This window comes from Gymnoscopelus braueri (assembly GCF_963280865.1).
Source record: "Gymnoscopelus braueri genome assembly, chromosome: 21".
NCBI classification, from domain to species: Eukaryota; Metazoa; Chordata; class Actinopteri; order Myctophiformes; family Myctophidae; genus Gymnoscopelus; species Gymnoscopelus braueri.
The window spans coordinates 17,211,594-17,232,715 of NC_137623.1; the positions used below are offsets into that span (position 1 = coordinate 17,211,594).

At 41.1% G+C, this 21,122-nt stretch overlaps 1 protein-coding gene across 1 annotated transcript in view; it reads right to left on the minus strand.

Moving 5' to 3' along the window:
* Window positions 1–11,546: 11,546 nt before the first annotated feature.
* The window catches only part of LOC308076901 (protein disulfide-isomerase TMX3-like), a gene marked incomplete at its 3' end in the record, with an annotated part of 28,639 nt that continues 19,063 nt past the window's right edge, over window positions 11,547–21,122 (minus strand). The window contains exons 7-10 of the mRNA XM_080417418.1: window positions 20,092–20,190; window positions 19,039–19,078; window positions 18,675–18,719; window positions 11,547–11,607 (exon numbers count right to left, since the gene is read on the minus strand). Of these exons, the coding sequence (XP_080273544.1) occupies window positions 11,547–11,607; window positions 18,675–18,719; window positions 19,039–19,078; window positions 20,092–20,190 (245 nt within the window). The remainder of the gene's footprint in view (window positions 11,608–18,674; window positions 18,720–19,038; window positions 19,079–20,091; window positions 20,191–21,122) is intronic.

Below are 21,122 nucleotides of genomic sequence, written 5' to 3' on the forward strand. Positions count from 1 at the left end.
AGAATTAAAAATTTACTTGAGTAAGAGTACAAAAGTATTGGCATCAAAATGTACTTAAAGTACCAAAAGTAAAAGTACTAAATATTTGAAAATAGCCGATCTACAAGCTCACAACGCGTCGCATCGCGACGCGTTGTGAGCTTGTAGATCTGCTATTTTCAAATAGCCTATGTATAAAATAGGGCTAAAGTGGTTAATGGTTATGTTTCATTATATCATAGTGTATATCTGAAAAGTAACTAGTAACTAAAGTTTTCAAGTAATTGTAGTGGAGTAAAAGTACAATATTTGCCTCTGAGATGTAGTGGAGTAGAAGTAAAAGTATTGGAAATTGGAAATACTCAAGTAAAGTACAAATACCTCAAAATTGTACTTAAGTACAGTACTTAAGTAAATGTACTTAGTTACTTTCCACCACTGCACACACACACACACACACACACGCGCACACACACACACACACACACACAGATTGTAACCCGTCTTGACATCAAGGCCTTTACGAACACAGCATTATCCTCGAAGCGCGACACTGTTAGATGGGAACGAAGGAGCAGCAGAATATTAAAGAACACATCGTAACGCGCAGGGAGTGCCGAACAGAGATAAAAAACTCCATAGCTCTCGGCGCCGCGAACACTACTTGTTCCCATGGGTGGGTGGGGTGTTTTTTGTTTATGTTTTTGTTTTGTTTTCCCCCCAAAGACACAATCTTTTTCCCCATGGATGAAAGGCAACGTGACTTGGGTCTATATTCTGCAGCGTAATTGCCCTCCAGTTGTGTAATGTAACTAAGTACATGTACTCAAGTACTGTATTTAAGCACAATTTTGAGGTATTTTTACTTTCTTCAGTATTTACAATGTTCAATACTTTCACTTCTACCCCACTACATCTCAGAGGAAAATATTGTACTTTTACTCGACTACAATTATATGAACATTTTAGTTACTAGTTAATTTGTAGATTTTGATTATTACAAAACACACTAATCACTTCAGCCCTATATATATTTCGGCCATTTGAAAATAGCTGATCTGCATGCTCACAATGTGTTGCATTGTGACCTTTGTGTCGCATTGTGTATTTTGTACTTTTACTGATGCAAGGAGGGGGGTGGGGGGCCCTTTAGCAAATGGCAATGGAGGTGGTGCTGGCTGCGGTAAATGTATTACACAGCCCAATGAGCCCATATGGTCCATCGCAACAACACGCTACTACATGTTTGCTCCAAACGGAGATACATAGGAAACTTTTCTCCACTCCTCCTAAGGAAAGTGTGTCTGTGTCTCAAACACCAGCAGATGGCATGCATAATGTGCGTACTGCGTGTGTGCATCGATAGACAACAACAACAACACCTGATCAAAAGTACTATAATTAGTGCTTTGCAACTAGCCTATTATTATTAGAGCCGGCTAATCATCATTGCAAGCCCTCTGCACCACACACTATCAGCTGTCACATTCTGTCAGAAAGCACTGCAGTCGGCCCAATGCCGAACCATACATTACATGAAACACAGCATGCAGGGTATATACAAATGAACCCTAAGCGCTGCACGTTGTACATTTGACTTACCAATATGATTAGTGCTTTCTTTTAACCCATTGAGACCTGGAACTGTCTCATTTTTAGATTTGAGCTAAAAAGCATTATTTTACACTTTGGGCTATTCAAAAATAGCAGATATACAAGCTCATAGCGCGGCACCAAGTGCCGCGCTACGAGCTTGTAGATCTGCTATTTTTGAAAATTCGTGAAAATGTGTGCAAATCTTTGAATATATATATTTTTTAAAGCGAACATTTTTAACTAAAATCTTTGCTTCTGGGGGTCCCTGGAACAACATATTTTGATGGGGTCCACGGCCAAATACATATAATTTTGGGGGTCCTTGACATGAAAAATATTGAGCACCACTGATATAGAAACGAACGTTTTTCAGAAAACTGTTGAGATTTAGGAGACATGTAGAATCGGCTTCAGGTCTCAATGGGTTAAGGCGGAGTCCTATATAAGGTCGGAAAAATCCAATTGATGCAGCAGGTGATTCAATGGACAAGTTAGATGGTTCAGTCTTGTCATGAATAGATGCAGACCCCAGTCTATTTTTGATCATTTCCATTTTGCAAAATAATCTTTCCCCGGTACTGAGACAGGGGAGAGATACATTCCGAGAGCAATGTCAACAAACATTGGAAAACGCACCAAGCTGTCGCTCTTTCAGTCGTACGCTGTGTCTGATGTGAGCAGCTCTCAGTGGTGGAAAAAGTACTCAAATTCTTTACTTAAGTAAAAGTACCAATACTGCAATATAAAAATACTCCGTTACAAGTAAAAGTCCAGAATTAAAAATGTACTTGAGTAAAAGTACAAAAGTATTGGCATCAAAATGTACTTAAAGTACCAAAAGTAAAAGTACTAAATATTTGAAAATAGCCGATCTACAAGCTCACAACGCGTCGCGCTGCGACGCCTTGTGAGCTTGTAGATCTGCTATTTTCAAATAGCCTTTGTATAAAATAGGGCTAAAGTGGTTAATGTAGGTTTCATTATATCATAGTTTATATCTGAAAAGTAACTAGTAACTAAAGTTTTCAAATAAATGTAGTGGAGTAAAAGTACAATATTTGCCTCTGAGATGTAGTGGAGTAGAAGTAAAAGTATTGGAAATTGGAAATACTCAAGTAAAGTACAAATACCTCAAAATTGTACTTAAGTACAGTACTTGAGTAAATGTACTTAGTTACTTTCCACCACTGTACTTGTGTGACATCTTTGCTCTGTCTAGACATAACACACGACAGTAGAGAAAATATAGGTAGCCTAGTTGCTAGACTACATGCTGGTGCTGCTACATGTACAGCTCAGTATTTAGGCTCCCCTGAACACTGAGGCTGCCTCGGTGGGAGAGCAACAGCCGGTGCATCCGCGTCTTCATCAGTGGTGGAAAAAGTACTCAAATTATTTACTTAAGTAAAAGTACCAATACTGCAATATAAAAATACTCTGTTACAAGTAAAAATCCAAAATAAAAAATTTACTTGAGTAAAAGTACAAAAGTATTGGCATCAAAATGTACTTAAAGTACCAAAAGTAAAAGTACTAAAATATTTGAAAATAGCCGATCTACAAGCTCACAACGCGTCGCAAAGCGACGCGTTGTGAGCTTGTAGATCTGCTATTTTCAAATAGCCTAGGTATAAAATAGGGCTAAAGTGGTTAATGTATGTTTTGTAATATCATAATTTATATCTAAAAAGTAACTAGTAACTAAAGTTTTCAAATAATTGTAGTGGAGTAAAAGTACAATATTTGCCTCTGAGATGTGGTGGAGTAGAAGTGAAAATATTGGAAATTGGAAATACTCAAGTAAAGTACAAATACTTCTAAATTGTACTTAAGTACAGTACTTAAGTAAATGTACTTAGTTACTTTCCACCACTGGTCTTCATACCCGGCGTCCACCTCCACCTGTCACCAGCGTTCGTTTCCATATTAACTGCATCCCGCGGGGGCCCCGTGCGGGATGCACTATATTGAAGCCATTTTCGGTAGTTTTGCTATATTTAGTTTTTACCTCTGCTGTTCTAGCAGCTTTTGGGCACCACTGAGATATTTCCACGTACTCATTTTGAATCAAGCGCTGCCATGCGTGTGCTACGTGACTACGTACACTGCTTCTGTAGTCAGGTGACAGGTGACAGCCTGGTGTTTGTTATGGAACCTTCGTGATTTTGGCCTACCATCTTTTCAATTACATTTAATTTAGTTTTTAACCACAATTCAAGGTTTATATTTTTCTCTAAAACTCAATTTAGTCAACATGCTCTTGTTTGTATCAGACTGTAAAAAGTTTTTAATAAACACTAAGGGCGGGTTGGGCCCCCCCTGCTGGGGGCCCCCTCGCGGTGCATCGCTTGCTACCCCTCCATTACGCCACTGAGTGTTTCTACATTGCAGTATTGATACTTTTACGAAAGTAAAACCACCACTGTTTCCATCTGTGTGTGTAACAGTGGTTTGGAGGGTCTGTGATGATGTCACAGTTAAAGAGACCTTTATGAATTGCAGCTGACAGGAAGTGAGGCCAGAGGAGAACAACTCTGTATCCCAGCTTAAGGCAGGCACACGCACGCGCACACACACGCACACACGCACACGCACACACACACACACACACACACACACACACACACACACACACACACACACACACACACACGTATGCACATATAGGCTACACACACATACATACACACACACGTGCGCGCACGCACACCCAGGCACACACCAATTGGCCAAGGAATTACACAACGGAAGTTAGATAACACACAAGGTCACACAGATGCTCTCTGCTCTTTCATCTAGCACAACACCACAGCCTAGCTCAGACACACACACACACACACACACACACACACACACACACAGACTTCATGTCCCTGTGGTCTTGCTCAACCCAGCAGCAAATTACACACAAACCACACACACACATCCATCACTGTCCCAGTTCACATCACACACACAAACAAACAACACAAACAAGAGTCATCATGGCCCCCTGAACACGCGCACGCACGCACACGAGCGCACACACACGCACGCACGCACACACACACACACACACACACACACACACACACACACACACACACACACACACACACACACACACACACACACACACACACACACACACACACACACACACACACACACACACACACACACACACACACACACTCCAGGCGGCAAGGAAGCTCCGCTGCATTTGAGTCCTAATATGAAGTCATTATTGGCATGCAGTTCTTAAAATAATGGCCCAGCAGATTTAGCTATTTCCCTTCCTGCTGATTGCAGAAGCATTTTTACTGCATTCAAGTGAATGAGTTTTTGGCCGGACTTTATGTTCAGGCAGACAACTCCAGAGCACCTGACCAGCTGATCAGTCACAAGCTCTCTCCATCTGATGGGGCGGGTTATTTAAACCTCCCTGCTCACAGCTCATTCTTCTTGCTACTGCTCTGCCATGTTGCTGCTCTGCTATGCTGCTGCTCTTGCTGCTGCTCCCACCACCACCCCAGCATCCACCAGTGGGCTCCGTTTCTATGATTCCCTTATGGGGGTCTATTTCATTCCCATTCCCTGTGAAATCTAGTTGGCAAATCATTTATTATAATTTATGCTTACAGGGAATGAATGAAATGAGACAGAGCCGTGACGTCAAATATTTTTAAATATTTATGCTCTATATATTTATGCTCAATAAATATTTTTTTAAATCCAAGAATTGTCTGACTGAACTTGATTCTATTACATTTTCATAAATACATTGTTTTCAATCGCTAGTTTAAAGTATTCTTTTTCAATTATCATGGTATGTGTTTGGTAAATTATGGTCCCATTAATTTCAAAATGAATGATAAAGTAGGGTATGTTTCTATAGGGCTTCTACTGGTTCTACTGAGTGTAGAACCGCCTCCACTGTCGTTTCCAGCTACTTTTCAAGAGCGGTAATTCCAAGATGGCGGATTTGAATTCGCCGAAAAAGTGGCTTCAAAACGGGTCTGTAGAAACCAATGGTTGACGTCACCGCTCCCGCTTTACAGTCTATGGAGTGCTCCCAGCTCCACACACACATTGCATGCACACACAGCCCATTCCATCTGATGCTCTAACAGATGGTGTCTTATGAAGATAAATATGCATTAACCTTGCACCTCTGTGAGAGGCTGCCGGGGGGGGGGCATCTATTCATACTGTCCCTCATACACGATACACTTTTAATCTAAATGAATGCTGACAGACGCTGCACTTTCCAGTCTGACCCACTGAAATAGCTGCCATGTAACTGATAATGGTGCATGGATTAAAGCTAAATAAAACCTCATGGCTGAAAAAATGTGTATGGCCAAGTCCTATCATCCTTAAAGGTTTCATGTGTGTTGCTACAGCAATAGGTGAAACAGTTGAGATGAGTATAATTCTACACCAGGGGTGGGCAACTTTGATGATGGAGAGAGCCACTATATTTCCACACTCACTCAAGAGGGCCAAATTGCATATACTGTTGGGCAGACAACTCTTATCTCTATATTAAAATTTTTTCCAAAAATGAATGCCGTACTTCGCCATTCTATGTCACACAAAAGTAGCAAAAATAGCCGATCTACAAGCTCAAAACGCGTCGCATGCGACGCGTTTTGAGCTTGTAGATCGGCTATTGTTGCTATTTTTGAATTGGAATCCTGAAAAGTAACATTTTATTTAATTTCAAATGCATTTAGTTATACTAATGTTAGCTTTATGAACTAATACAAATACATTGGACATAAAACAGACAATAGAAATTGTAATACTAGTCATTAAGCTACTAATACAGACTGAAGTAATTAAAGCGGGTCATGTTTGCATGTTTGGAATTGTAACAGCTGAAATCAATAATATATCAGTATTCTGATATTAACCTGCGGGCCGCATTAAGTGACGGTGGGGGCCGCATGTGGCCCCTGGGCCGCCAGTTGCCCTGTATGTTCTATAGGCTACTATCTAATTGGCTGTCCAACGCTGTTGATTAGGGTGGCGGTTATTAATTCAACAGTCGCTCAAGCCGGGAGGATCCTGGAGCCGCGGACGGCTCAGTCACGATAGAATGATGTCTCCCCTTGAGCTTCAACGCAACCCCACAAAGTCAGTTTGTTAATCAAAAAATGTTAAACAGACACACGAGATTGTGTGTTCTGAGTGTGTGTAATGTATGTGTGCACGACATACAGAATATGCAGTGCACGGCACGCACATAACTCTTAATAAATCCTGATGTTCTTCTGGATGAGAGGGGCGGGTAGAGTAGCTATATGCACCAAGTGGTGGAAAGTAACTAAGTACATGTACTCAACTGCACGTACTTAAGTACAAATGTGAGATTTTTTTACATTACTGGAGAATTTCCATCTTTTTATACTTTTACCTCTACTCCACTGCATCTCAGAGACATAATGATTGTACTTTTACTCTACAATTATTTGTAAACTTTAGTTACCAGTTACTTTTGATTATTATTACAAAACATACATTAACCACTTCAGCCCTATTTAAATTTAAATTAAATTTGAAAATAGCTGATCTACAAGCGAGCTTCTAGATCAGCTATTTTCAAAAGATTTTTATACATTTTAGACATTATGATAACTTGTGATACGGGACATTATGCGTAACGAGTTATTTTACCTCTGGTACATTAAGTATAATTTGTGAGGCCAATACTTTTGTACTTGTACTCAAGAACATTTTGATTAACGGACTTTTACTTGTAACACAGTATTTCTGCATTACAGTATTGATACTTTTGTATCAATACATGTGAGTACCTTTTCCATCACTGCTATGCACGAAGTATGACCACTGCAACAGAGCAGTTTTTTGATTGATTAAATATTTAATTAGGCAAAAAAAAATGTAAACACCAGATTTACATTTAAAATACTTTCTCTAAAAGGTCTGTTCAAAAAAAGTCCTTGCGGTCTTGTTTCCATTGAGGTCCTTGGTATTCAATTCAGTAATCTGGGTGATTAAGGGAGGTGGGCTAAAGAGCTATATCAGATTTATTTCTGGGGCGCAAAGGGAGGGAATTAGCGGCCATTGACAGGGCCAGGGTTTTGTTCGTCAAAAGGAGGGCAAATTAATCCTGGGGGGCAGGCTACAGATTGTATGAAACTAAGGCTAATTGCTGCTTTTATAACTAGCTGAAAATGAAAAATTATAATCATATCGTCTCTGTCTGTGGTGGAAACCTCATATGTCCAAAAGTGTTACTTTGCAGGATTCAAATATGTTTTTGTTGTTGCAAAAGTAGCAGATCCAGTGGTGTAAAGTAACTAAGTACATTTACTCAAGTACTGTACTTAAGTACAATTTTGAGGTACTTTTACTTTCCTGGAGTATTTCCAATTGTCTATACTTTTACTTCTACTCCACTACATCTCAGAGGCAAATATTGTACTTTTACTCAACTACAATTATTTGAAAAGTTTAGTTACTAGTTACTTTGCAGATATAAATTATTACATTATAAAACATACATTAACCACTTTAGCCCTTTTTTATACCTACGCTATTTGAAAATAGCCGATCTAACAACGTGTCACACAACGTGTCACAACGTGTCACATCGCAACTCGTCGCGATGTGACTCGTTGTGAGCTTGTAAATCGGCTATTTTCAAAACATTTAAAGGAGTAGTTCACCCAAAACATGACTTATTTCTATCAATTGCACACCCCATGAAGCCTTGAATTCATGGACTTTTTTTGGTTTTTGTCGCATTCCTAAGCCAATCATTTGTTGACCGGGTGTATTTCCGGTATTGGAGACACAAATAATCTAGTTTGTGTCTCCTACCAGATACATTAGCCGGTAGGACACGGGAATCAAATTATTGGCTTAGGAATGCGAAAAAGAAAAAAAAAAAGAAACATGACTTCAAGGCTTCATGGGTTGTGCAATTGATTGAAAATAAGTAATTTTTGGGGTGAACTTCTCCTTTAAGTACATTTTTGATACTTTTGTACTTTTACTCAAGTAACATTTTGAACACAGGCCTTTTAATTGTAACACAGTATTTCTACATTGCGGTATTGATACTTTTACTCAAGTAAAACATTTGAGTACTTTCTCCACCACTGAGCAGATCTACAAGCTCAAAACGCGTTGCTTCGCTCTGTGTTTCGAGCTTATGGATCGGCTACATTGCTTTTGTGTGACGCTGTAGTATGATCAAGTAGTGCGTTGTAGTGTTGATTTTGACAGCAAATTTGGATTTAGTTTTTTTTTAAGTCATAGTCTTTTGAATCAAATTCCATTTAGTTTTAGTCATATTTTAGACATCTGAAATGTTTCACTGTTAGTCTAGTTTTAGTCAACTAAGTATCTTAAGATTATAGTCAACTAAATCTACAGTTGATTTAGTCGACTAAAATGTATTTTGACGGTGCCTTGATGGCGTCGTAATGGCTGATCTTACACTTGGTTGCATGCTGAAAATAGCCAATTTACAAGCTCACAGCGCGTTGCAGCGCGACGCGTTGTGAGCTTGTAGATCTGCTATTTTCAGAGTGCAACACCCGAGCGCAACCAAACATAAAACGGAAAAAAACTTAAAAAGTTAGAACATGGAGATAAGAGGTTTCTGCCCGACAAGAACGATATATGAAATAAATTCAGCCGTTGGCCGTGGAGTGATCCACTGACCGGGTTCCAACACACACCAGCGTAGTGCTCTTTAATTATACACTGAGCTCAGGAGTGTGTGTCCATGGTAGTGTGCTCCATACAAACAATAACACCGTAAAACTTAAATCATATCCTCTGCAGCAACACACACACACGCACACACAGAGCATAAGCTACACGCATGCGAGCGTGCACACATAGACACACACAATTACACGCAAACGTACATAGATACTGCATATTGGTGGAGAGAAAACAGTGGCGCGCGAGCGCGCACACACACACACACACACACACACACACACACACACACACACACACACACACACACACACACACACACACACACACACACACACACACACACACACACACACACACACACACACACACACAGTGGTGTAAAGTAACCAAGTACTTTTACTTTACTGGAGAATTTCCCATATTAATACTTTTACTTCTACTCCACTACAGTACATCTCAGAGTTGAATAGTGTGCTTTTTACTCCACAACAATTATTTGAAAACTTTATAGTTACTTTGTAGATTGAGATTATTGCAACACATTGACCACATTACATATATTTAGGATATTTGAAAATTGCCGATCTACAAGCTCACAACGCGCCGTGAGCTTGTAGATAGGCTATTTTCAAAAGATTTTTATACATTTTGTAATAGCTGTGAAATGTGACATTCTGCATAATGAGTACTTTTACTTTTGGTACTTTAAGTATATGTTGATGCCAACGCGTACATTTTGAATACTGGACTTTCACGCGTAACAGAGTATTTCTTCATTGCGATAATGATACTTTTACTTAAGTAAAACATGTGAGTACTTCTTCCACCACTGCACACACGCTGCATGAAGCACAAGTCAGGGGAGCGTGCGCACAGAAACACATACATAATTACACACAAACGTACATACTGTAAGTAGATATTGCGTATTGGTAGAGAGAACAGTGGCGCACACCCATGCAGTGCGCGCACACACACACACACACACACACACGCACGCACACACACACACACACACACACACACACACACACACACACACACACACACACACACACACACACACACACACACACACACACACACACACACACACACACACACAAGCCCTGGCTCAGCTGGGCCTGTGGGGCTGACGGGGGTTTGTCTAATTAAAAGTGTTGGATGTCAACGGCAGAGCCCCTCGGAGCGTGACACCCCAGCGGTTGGTCCTGGCGGTCCGCACGCCATGCTAGCAGGGCTCGCTGCATCATTAGCACCGCTCTCCGACAAGCTATTAAAGTGCACATCCAATAAAGCTTTAATCCACAAACGTGCGCACACACACACACACACACACTGACACACACACACAAGCTGTTCCTCAAAAGTTTTCGACATTCCCCTCCATGTCCTGCTCTCGCGCAAAGTGGAGACAGCAGGAGTGTGCTCATGTGCTCGTTGTGTCCAGATTGCACCAAGAGCACTAACATGAAAAATGAAACGACGGCCCGTCAGTATTATTGATGGCTCCAGGAGAATACATCTTTAATGGGCCCCAGAGAGCCAGCTCTACCAGTCAAGTCAGCCAGACAACCGGCCAGCCAACCGGTCAGCCAGACAACCAGCCAGCCAGACAACCGCCAAACGCATACGAGTTGCCTAGGTCAGTGGTTCTCTACCTGTGGGCCTGGACCCAATCCAATCCAATCCAATCCACTTTATTTATAGAGCACATTTAAAACAACAGTGTTGAACCAACGTGCTGTGCACTCAGTAAAAGATACTAAAATAAACAAGAGAACACACACAATAAACAAGACAACATTTGACACAATGCCTGGAGGAAGCAGCAGCTTCCTCCTTCCTCATGTGGGGACCCCCACATGATTTTTGGGAGGGATCCCCAGATGACAGTAAAGTGACAATTTAAGGACTTTTAAGACCTAAAGAATTAATGAAAAATAAATGAATTGAAAAAAGACCAAAGGTCAACAAACTATACTATAAAAACTGGTCCAACATTGGCCAAATAGTCATATCATATAAGAAAGAGGCAACACATTTGAAAATTTTATTTTCACAATATTTAACTGTGGAACCGAGGCAAACTAAATGTAATGCCTCAACTCCTATAATTCCAAGTGCTTGTCAGGGTGGGGGCTCCATAGTTCAAATATGATTATTTTGGGGGGTCGCCGCCTGAAAAGGTTGAGAACCACAGGCCTACAGTAGGTAACCTGAGGTATAGGCGCTACGTGAAGACGACAGTGGGAGAGTGTAAAGGTCTAAGCTGGTGAAGACACTCACCCCACGATGAGGCCGTTGATGTAGTCGTTTCCATCCATGTGGCCAAACTGGAAGTCTCTGTGGAAGACAAGACACGACCATGAGACACTGTGTTCACGTACAGTTAGGGCTGCTGGGTGATTAACCGGAAATAACTGATATTTAGAAACAATAACCAACTGAAAAATTGTTCTTATACATCAACATATCGTCATGTCACCCAGCCCTACATACAATACAGTACAGTACAGTAATGGAGTATAATGCACCATGTGCCTATTGTAAGTAATCTACAATAAAAGTGAGGGGATTCTGTTCTATTTTAATCTGATGGTTTTAGGTTTTAGGTTTTACCTTTAAATTCCTCTCTCTATCACCTCTCTATCCACATGGAAACGTTGTGGCTCCGATGTGGATCTCAGACTTGGCTCTAATGTGGATCCTGGACTTCATGAGACCAGCCTGTGACATCGGTCATCTGTGATGTATGACATTATAAAATGAATGTTGCATTTTAAATTTATGTTAAATATTTTTTTTTAAATAAAAAAAAGTGAAAAAATGTGCAGCGGAGGTACTTCTGTAGCCTACTGACACACTCACACTCACACTCACACACACACACACACACACACACACACACACACACACACACACACACACACACACACACACACACAGCTAAACAAGGCTGGGTGGAATCACGCACACATTATATTGTGCAATTGTTTTGCACAATGCATTTGCGCATTGCATTTTGTTCGTATTGAACGTACTATTTTGACTTGTACTTCTATTATTTTTTTATTTTTTGCTAGTTTTCTTGTTGCTGCAATGTCGAGGAGCCGAAACCCAAGGATGTTACTCTGTTATACTAGTATAATGGGGATGTAACAATAAAGAATCTTGAATCACAAGCTGTGCACTCAAGAGGAAAAGAAACGTGTCTGCTGGGAAGAACCCCATCCCCCCCCCCCCCCCCACAACGCTGCCATCTTCTACCACCCCCCCCCCCCCCCCCACACACACTCTTTTCTCCACTACAGAAAAGTCTGGGGTGATTTATCTAAACGATAAGGCAGGAGGAGGAATTCAATTTGTATCTCATTGTACTGCACTGTGTTTGAGCAGAGTGCATTGTGGGTAGGGACATAAAGGGGGAGGTGGTGTGTGTGTGTGTGTGTGTGTGTGTGTGTGTGTGTGTGTGTGTGTGTGTGTGTGGGGGGGGTGATCTTGGAAGTCGAGGGAAGCCAGCAACTTCTGAATGGGTCTCTAACCAAATGGACCCTTGTGGGGTCCATTTGGTTCCATTTATACACTCTCAGAGTTCCAGTAACACTGAGAACTTTGGGGTCCCAGATACTTAAAATGGTATCAAATGAGGGACCGACCCGTGGTCTAACGGAGGGTCCTTGAAATGAAAAAGGTTGAGAATCACTGCTATAGAACCACACTGTGAAAGTAGTCTCGCATGGGGGTCCCTGGCATATCTTTTGTGGGGGTCCGCGGGCTAATATGTATCAATTTGGGGGTCCTTGACATGAAAACGTTTGAGAACCTGTGTGCTAAACACGCAAACCCCTATTCTGGCGCCGAAAATAGTAGATGTACAAGTTTTTTCGATTTGCTGAGATTTGGTAAAGAGGGGAAAGGGGGGACCAAGTTTAGACCTCTGGGGTATTACAAACTACTACTACCACTAATAATAATAATATATAATAATATACGGTTATACAATAAAAGGTACAAGAATAAAAGTGTTTTGGATTTGGAGCCAAGTTCCGTTTTAGTTATACGTGATGATCTGTCTGACAGACTGGGAATAAATCCCTGTCAAACCGTAATCTTGTTTCCACATTTTAATCTTGTACTCTGCAACAGGAAGTCAGGCATCTGACATAGTACTGTATGTGAGGGATATCATATCATATCATGCCACGTACGTAGCCAAGACTAATCTCTAGGAGATGGAGGTGGGAGGACAGGGATGTGAGATTAACAGAGTGTGGACACACTTCACATACTTGTGGGAATTAATTATTTTCCTTCCTTTTTCCACAGTTGCTGTGCATTGTCTCTGCCTTACTTTCTTGGCTGCTTAACCCATTAAATCCGGGAAAGCATTTGTATCATTTTAGATTTTAGCTAATAGCTATATACATGAGTGTGTGTCAAGCTCATAGCGTGACTATAGCCGCGCTATGAGCTTGTACGCCTATTTTTAACTTATTGTTAGGTGATTATTTTTACCCAATTGACAAAACCAAGCAGTTAATAAATTATCAGATATTTATAGTGAACATGGTCTTAGATCCTTTCAAGAGCTTGAACATTTCTTTTTATTTGCCTAATACTTTTTGCACACTGCGATGTGCACCTATGGTGTCCCATGAAATCAACCTTCATCAATTAATCCTTTAATGCATTTATTGAGTTACACAATACAAAATAATATTAGAGAAAAGTTAAAAGGAACAACGGGCAATGTCCTGTACTGCCTGGAACTTAGATTTAAAGGACTACAGTATGTCAGTATAAATTGTCAGAATATTTGGAACAACGTTCCATTAACTTCCCATGATTTTAACAATCAATGACTATTTCAATGTATTTTGTATATGTTATTTTTATATACAGTTCAGTATTTGCACATGTGGATTGTGTATTTAGGACAAGTGTAGTAGTATTGTGTGGATTTGTTGTCACATAATGGTGTGTATCCTGAAAGAGTTGCTACCCGTTAAATTTGTCGAGGGAATTCGGTCATATTGAGTGTCAACTGTTTGTTTCTGCTTGTATGAACAGTACACAATTGTGAAACAGGATTTCACTCACGGAAAAGTTGCATGGGTTTACACAAAAAAACACATGCACACAAGCACACACGCACACGCCGCCCTCAACTCCACGGGCAGTCCCATCTGGATCCAAATGATTGCATTCATTGATTGTTCAGTCACAATGGCTCGGATGTAGGGCGAGTCTGAATACCAAAGTATTCATTACTGTGCCAAACCGCCATGCTCACTCAAATGCATGGCAGTCATCTCTGCCACTCTGGTGGCACGATGCGTAGCTTCCACCAACCACAGGGGGAGACCATAATTATAGGCCTGTTTTAGGGTTGTGTAAGGGGATGGCAGGCATCAAACGGAGACCTCCGGAGTCAAAACCGAACAAATTAAAATAAAAGAACGAGACATATACGAGAATAGACAAGCACAAGAGATGGCGCTCTAAGTGATGATAGAGATCAGTATAATTCAATCAGTCTCTAAATGTGATTGCCTGGGAAGGCAGAGACACTTTGATCATGGGTTTTTGAGATGTATTGTACTGTAGTACCTCTTGAAATGAGGTGACAGAGGTCTGATGAATCAACTAGTCCAGAACCACAATTATGCACCAGAACCACAAGGGCGTATGTGCATGAGTTTAGAGGCAACTTGGATTCATGTTCATGAGAGTTGTCTATACCAAGGGTTCCCAAACGTTTCAGGCCGTGACCCCCCAAAGGCATCATATTTGAACAGGGGACCCCCCCACCCTGACAAGCACTTGAAATTGTAGGAGTTGAGGCATTACATTTAGTTAGACTCGGTTCAACTGATTCTCATATGTGATATCTTGTGTTCCAAAAAAGTGTTTTGCTAGATTAGACCTGCTGGTGGCGCTATAACAGGCCAATGTTAAAAGGGTGGCATTTCTTCCTCAGCCTAGTGGGAATGTGCGTGTCAAATTTCACGGAAATCGCAAGCCGAGTGCATAATTTGAGGCATTTTGTTCAAAACGGACCAATCCTGCAAACTTTGGAAGCCAGCCTTAGCCAATGAGGATGGAATATGGGAAATCGGACAGATCCGTGTTCATCACATGGCTGTAGAGATACTGTATACCGATTTGCATGACGTTTGGATAAAATCTGTAGGAGTAATATAAAGAAATTGGTTTTGCACAAATCGGCCTCATGGTGGCGCTATAACAGGCCCATGTGACAGATTTGGGGCAGAGGTTCTGAATTGGCATCCAGGGAGTGTGTGTGCATAGTTTTGCAGCAACCGGGCCAACGGTGCCAGAGATTAGCTGGTGACAGACGGACACACGGACGGACGGACGGACGGACAGGGGGTAAAACATACTCTCTCGCCATGCCTTCGGCCTGGCGGAGACAATTAGTACAATATGTAGAGTTACGATGTTTTGGTAGCCATAAAGTCAACCAGTTGAATAAATTGCAGATTGATGGCCCTGAAAAGTCATTTTTATATTAAAACAAAATGCCAGACGCCAGATGGTTAGACCTTTGCTCCCCAAATTAGTCGATATGCCAATTAATTCCTCCCCACACACATTTCTGTGTTGTCACTGCAGTCGTATCCTACTGACTCACCTGCCAGTGAGGAGCCCCCCCACCAGGTGGACGTAGAGCCTTCGTGCTATTGAAATAACGTGCGTGCACAATTTTCATCCGATTTTCAAACGTTTTGGTGTGTTGTAAACACCAAAGACGTAGTTATGATACTGCATACTTATAATTATAATCATGGACTTTATATGAAAATAACATTAAGTATGCAGTATCATAACTACATCTTTGGTGTTTACAACACACCAAACCGTTTGAAAATCGGATGAAAATTGAGCACGCTATGTTTATTTCAATAGTACATGCACCATAGACATAATGTTATGAATGAGCGAGCTGGATGGCCGCCATGTGGCAACGTCGTACTCCATTGGCCAGCAGCGCGGGTGAGTCATTTAGTGTTTATATATATCTATGCTCCTACCGCCCAACACTCCCCGCTGACAGATGCCGCCCCCAGCCCGTAGGAGTACATGCAATGACCAATATCACCCTCCCCGCCCCGCCCGGCCCGGCCCGGCCCGGCCCGGCCCGGCCCGGCCCGGCCCGGCCCGGCCCGGCCCGGCCCGGCTTCCCTCCCCCGAACACGGGCCAATTGTGTTCGTGTAGACCCTCGACAAAGCCGGATGCACCACGGTGGATTTGAACCCACAACCTCCGTGGTGGCGGGCAGTGACTTTACCACTGCGCCACCCGAGAGCCTTTTGCTTTTTATGAAATATCTGAGATCATTAGGATTTTCTGGAAGACTGAACATGCATTCTTTTTTTTTTTTTTTTTTTTTTTTTAAACTTTGTTTTTATTCTTTTTTCTTTTTTAGAACAGGTAGGTCATGTTGGGCATCACATTACAATTAGATGAGTACATTTCAGTTATATTTTTACACTCATATGTCGAGGGCTATTCAGTCCAGAGGGGAGAAATCCTAAGCTAAGGTAACTTCAGTTCTCTTGTTGAGAGATCTCAGTCCGATTGTCTTTGTTGTTAAAGTCCATGTTTTTTTGCCAGTCGCTATTCCAATGATACATTCCTGGGTTTTGGAGCAGGTTTCCAAATATTTCCGAAAGGAATTATGTAGGAAAGAAAATATATAAGCATATATGTATAGAAAAACAAAAACAAACAAGAAGTAAAAAAGTACAGGCAGAAAAGTATGTAACATAAAATAAATAAAGTAATAATTCAAGCAGTATACCTCCACACATAGCACAGATTCACGTACTTGTACATATATACAGATATATAACCCCCCACATCCTCAATGGTCTTTCACACAATCATTTTCATATGTAATATCCATTTTAACCAGTATTTACAAAATTTGTCCATACAGAGTCTTACAGAATATGTTAGTTTCTCCATTTCGTATATGTTCTGCACAATGGCTATCCACTCCCCCTTTGTTGGTGATTTTTTGTCCAGCCATTTCCTGGTTATAGCCTTTTTGCTGGCTACCAGTAGTATTTTAAGAAGGTATTTATCTGCGGTGCTAAATTTGGTTGGTATGTTACTCAGGTAAATATTGGTAAAAGTACATTCAAGTTCAGAACCCATTATCGCGTTGATTTCTGATACGATCTCTAGCCAGTAGTTTTGGGTTATTGGACAGTCCCAAAATATATGGAAGTGGTCAGCCATTGTCTTATTGCAGTTTCTCCAGCAGTTCCCTGACTCTGGTGTACCTTTTTGTAAGTATTTTCTCCTTGGAGTAATAAAGAACCTAATCATGTTCTTCCATGAGAACTCTCTCCAAAGGCCAGAACTAGTGGTAGTGGTTGTTGTATTACATATATTCAGCCATTCGTCCTCTGTCAGGGTTATGCCTGCTTCTTCTTCCCATTTAAGTTTAACATAGAGGGTGGAGTGGTTCCTAGCGGTCTGTAGACTCGAATAGATTCTTGATACCAGTTTTTTGGTGATATTGCCTTTGTAGGCATCAATGAAAATATTGATGAGGTCTGTTTCGTTTTTCTCTACCATTATGTTTTTGTCAAAATGATGCCTTAATTGCAAGTATCTGTAGAAATCCTGTTTCTCTAGATTATGGTTATCAATGAGGTATTGGAAGCTCTCCAAGCCTGTATTGGATGAAATCAGACAGTATGTTGTAATACCGTACCGATTCCATCGTTTAAATCTAGAATCCAGCTGTGCTGGTGGAAAGTCTTTATCATATGCCACCCATTTTAATAAACGTACCTCTCTTTCTATTTTTTGGTCTTTGCATTCTTTAAACCAAATATTTAGGGGGACCTTTGTCCAGTCGCTTATTTCTTTTATGTGCTGCTTCATGAGTGTTTTATCACCCAGTATAGCCTGGAGAGGGACATTCAGTTGGTCCAGTTCTATGTCCTTCCATTTAGCATCATATTCATTGTTGCACCAACAAACTAAGTATCTTAATTGTGCTGCTTTATAATAATTGAACATGCATTCTATTGCTAGTATGACCACTTCAAATACACTTTAATCTTAAAAGAACGAATAACTGAAAATAGGCTAACTTGCAAGCTTACAACATGTCGCGCTGCGATAAGCTTGTAAGATAGCCTATTTTCAGTGCATGGCATGCTTCCATAGAAGACATGCTGACTTATTTGGAATCCAAATCACTGAAATCATTCATGGCGACTGAGAACTTTAATCCACGAGTAAGTATGCCTTGCCGAGCCCATATGAGCCTTCCTAACCAACCACACGAGCATGAATGCTCAATACGGATCATGCTTCATCTTTTGACCTCCGAGGAAACATCCGTGCCTTAGCATCCGTGCCTTACCTGTTAAAATGCTCCCTGTATTCCGTCGGAATCGGGCTCTTTAATCTAAGGAACAAAATGAGAAGTGAGTGAAATACCACACAGGTCTTCTGAGGCACGGGCTCTTTTTATCCCCCCAGCCTAGCAATTTGTGGGGGAGAATCTAAACACACACAAAGAAAGAAAAAAAAAACGTTGAACTTTTATCTTTGATTTGAAAGCCCCCTGTGCTTTAAATGTCACCAAAGCAGCAGTTGCCATGGGAGGAAGTTGTGCACAAGAGAGCAATTTACTCGGCCGCAAACCCATTCTTTTAATTTCACAAGGTGTGCATTGATTGATTCACTTACTTATTTATTTATTGTACCTGCCACTCTAGTCTGTCGAATCCTTCTCGTCGATGACTGCGGTCGCCACCAATTTGCCTGCAAGTGGCAAGACAGGGATTACAAATCACAACCGTGCGGGAGAGAAGAGACGGAGGGAAGACAAAAGGCAGGGGGATAAAAGAGGCACTGGGAGGAGACGGATCACCTCTCCAGAGTCTAAAGTACAAAGCAGAGATGGCACCAGGAGAGATTTATTTAGCTCATCACTCAAACATTAAGGCAAACTTAAAGCTTTCCAAGGAGGAAATGTGTGGTCATTCAGGGGCCATTCAGGGGCTATTCTGGTGCAGTTCTGACCCGAAGCTCATAACATGACAAATGGGTCCATATAAAACAGCTGGTACACAAATTAAGGCTGCTGTGGTCTGAGGCAGAGACCCAAGTTTTAATGAGTGCTAGTCTGCCCCCTGGTGGTCAAAAAATAATGTGACTATGGGTGGTAGGCCTGATTTTGGTTGCATGCAAAATAAAAACTGTGAAAATCTGTCGGGCAGAAACCTTGTATCTCCATATTTTTAACTTTAACGTTTAGTTTTTATGTCTTTTCCATAATTTATAGCCCTACTTCACCATGCAAAAGTGTCACACAAAAGTAGTGAAATTAGCAGATCTACAAGCTCAAAAAGCATTGCAATATGACCCGAGCTCATAGATCGGCTATTTTCACTATTTTAAGACGTTTTTAAAATAATAACTCCACTTTTAATTTTGGAGTTAGCTGGTTTCTGCCCGACAGCAGAGATATATATCTCTGCTGTCGGGCAGAAACCAACTTTAATATTAACTTTTCAGGAAAGGAAAAAAACAATACAACACTGCCTCATCAAAGTTGGTATGGTGACTTTATACAATTTGTCAGAATGTTATACAATTTGTCAGAAACCCAGAATGCGTGTTATCATCACTTCACCCAAATACAGCTCAAATGGAGTTAGGAGGTTTTTGACCATTAATGTGGAGATAGTTGTTTTGTCCATCATTCATTAGAATGACGAAATCAGACGTGACCACACGACCCTAGGAGATGTCATACTTGCTGCATACCACACCTGTTTCTCTCAGCTCATACATTGTGAAGCCATCAATCTGCAGGTATCCTTGGAAGCACTCTTTGTTCACGCAGGATGACAAGCTCCCATCCTCATACTCTGCAACACACACACACACACACACACACACACACACACACACACACACACACACACACACACACACACACACACACACACACACACACACACACACACACACACACACACACACACACACACACACACACACACACACACACACACACACACACACACACACACACACTTGCAGAGACTACAGAAACATGCTTGAGACAGGTAATCCACCACATTAAACTCACTTTGCTGTAATTTTCTTAATTAATTCATGCATTTAACGTGTGGATTTACTTGAAAAGTCTGGCTGAAAATAGTTCCTGGACAAAAGATTGATTTACATACTCAAATGTACATGTCCTTCTTAACACATTGCGTGCCAATCGCATAGATCTATGCAAACCTAAATAATTGCGCAGCGTGCCAGTCGCGTAGATCTACGCGAAGTGGTCTTTTATTTATTTTTTCGCAGGTTCACATTTCATTGTAGGCCTCCCTCGCAGTGACACATTTCATTGTAGCACACCTGGATATGGAAATATCCGCATCCGGAGATTTTCGTTCCCACCCGCCGTCGCTCTAAATCTTCCCCTAATCCGCCATTATCTCGGTTGTTGTTTTTCTCCTCGCTGATCGCTGTTTAACATAAACCGCGACAACTGCAAAATGGAATGTCGCCGATTGAAACGGTTTTCTCTCGGCCACTCACACAGCTACCCTGTGCGTCTACAAACAGTTTAACGCGCGATCTTAAGGTATTTAGCGAGGTCTGTGGCGACGTGAAAAAAACAAAAAAACACCAATAAATCGCTGGCACTGGTGAGTGCATTATGATATTAAACTCTGGTGTGGAATGTGTTAACTGTACATGTCTTCTTAACGGTTCAGTGATGTTTAGCCAATATTGACTCAATTATTCAAGCAAGTTCTGTAAAAATGTGAATGTCTTTGGT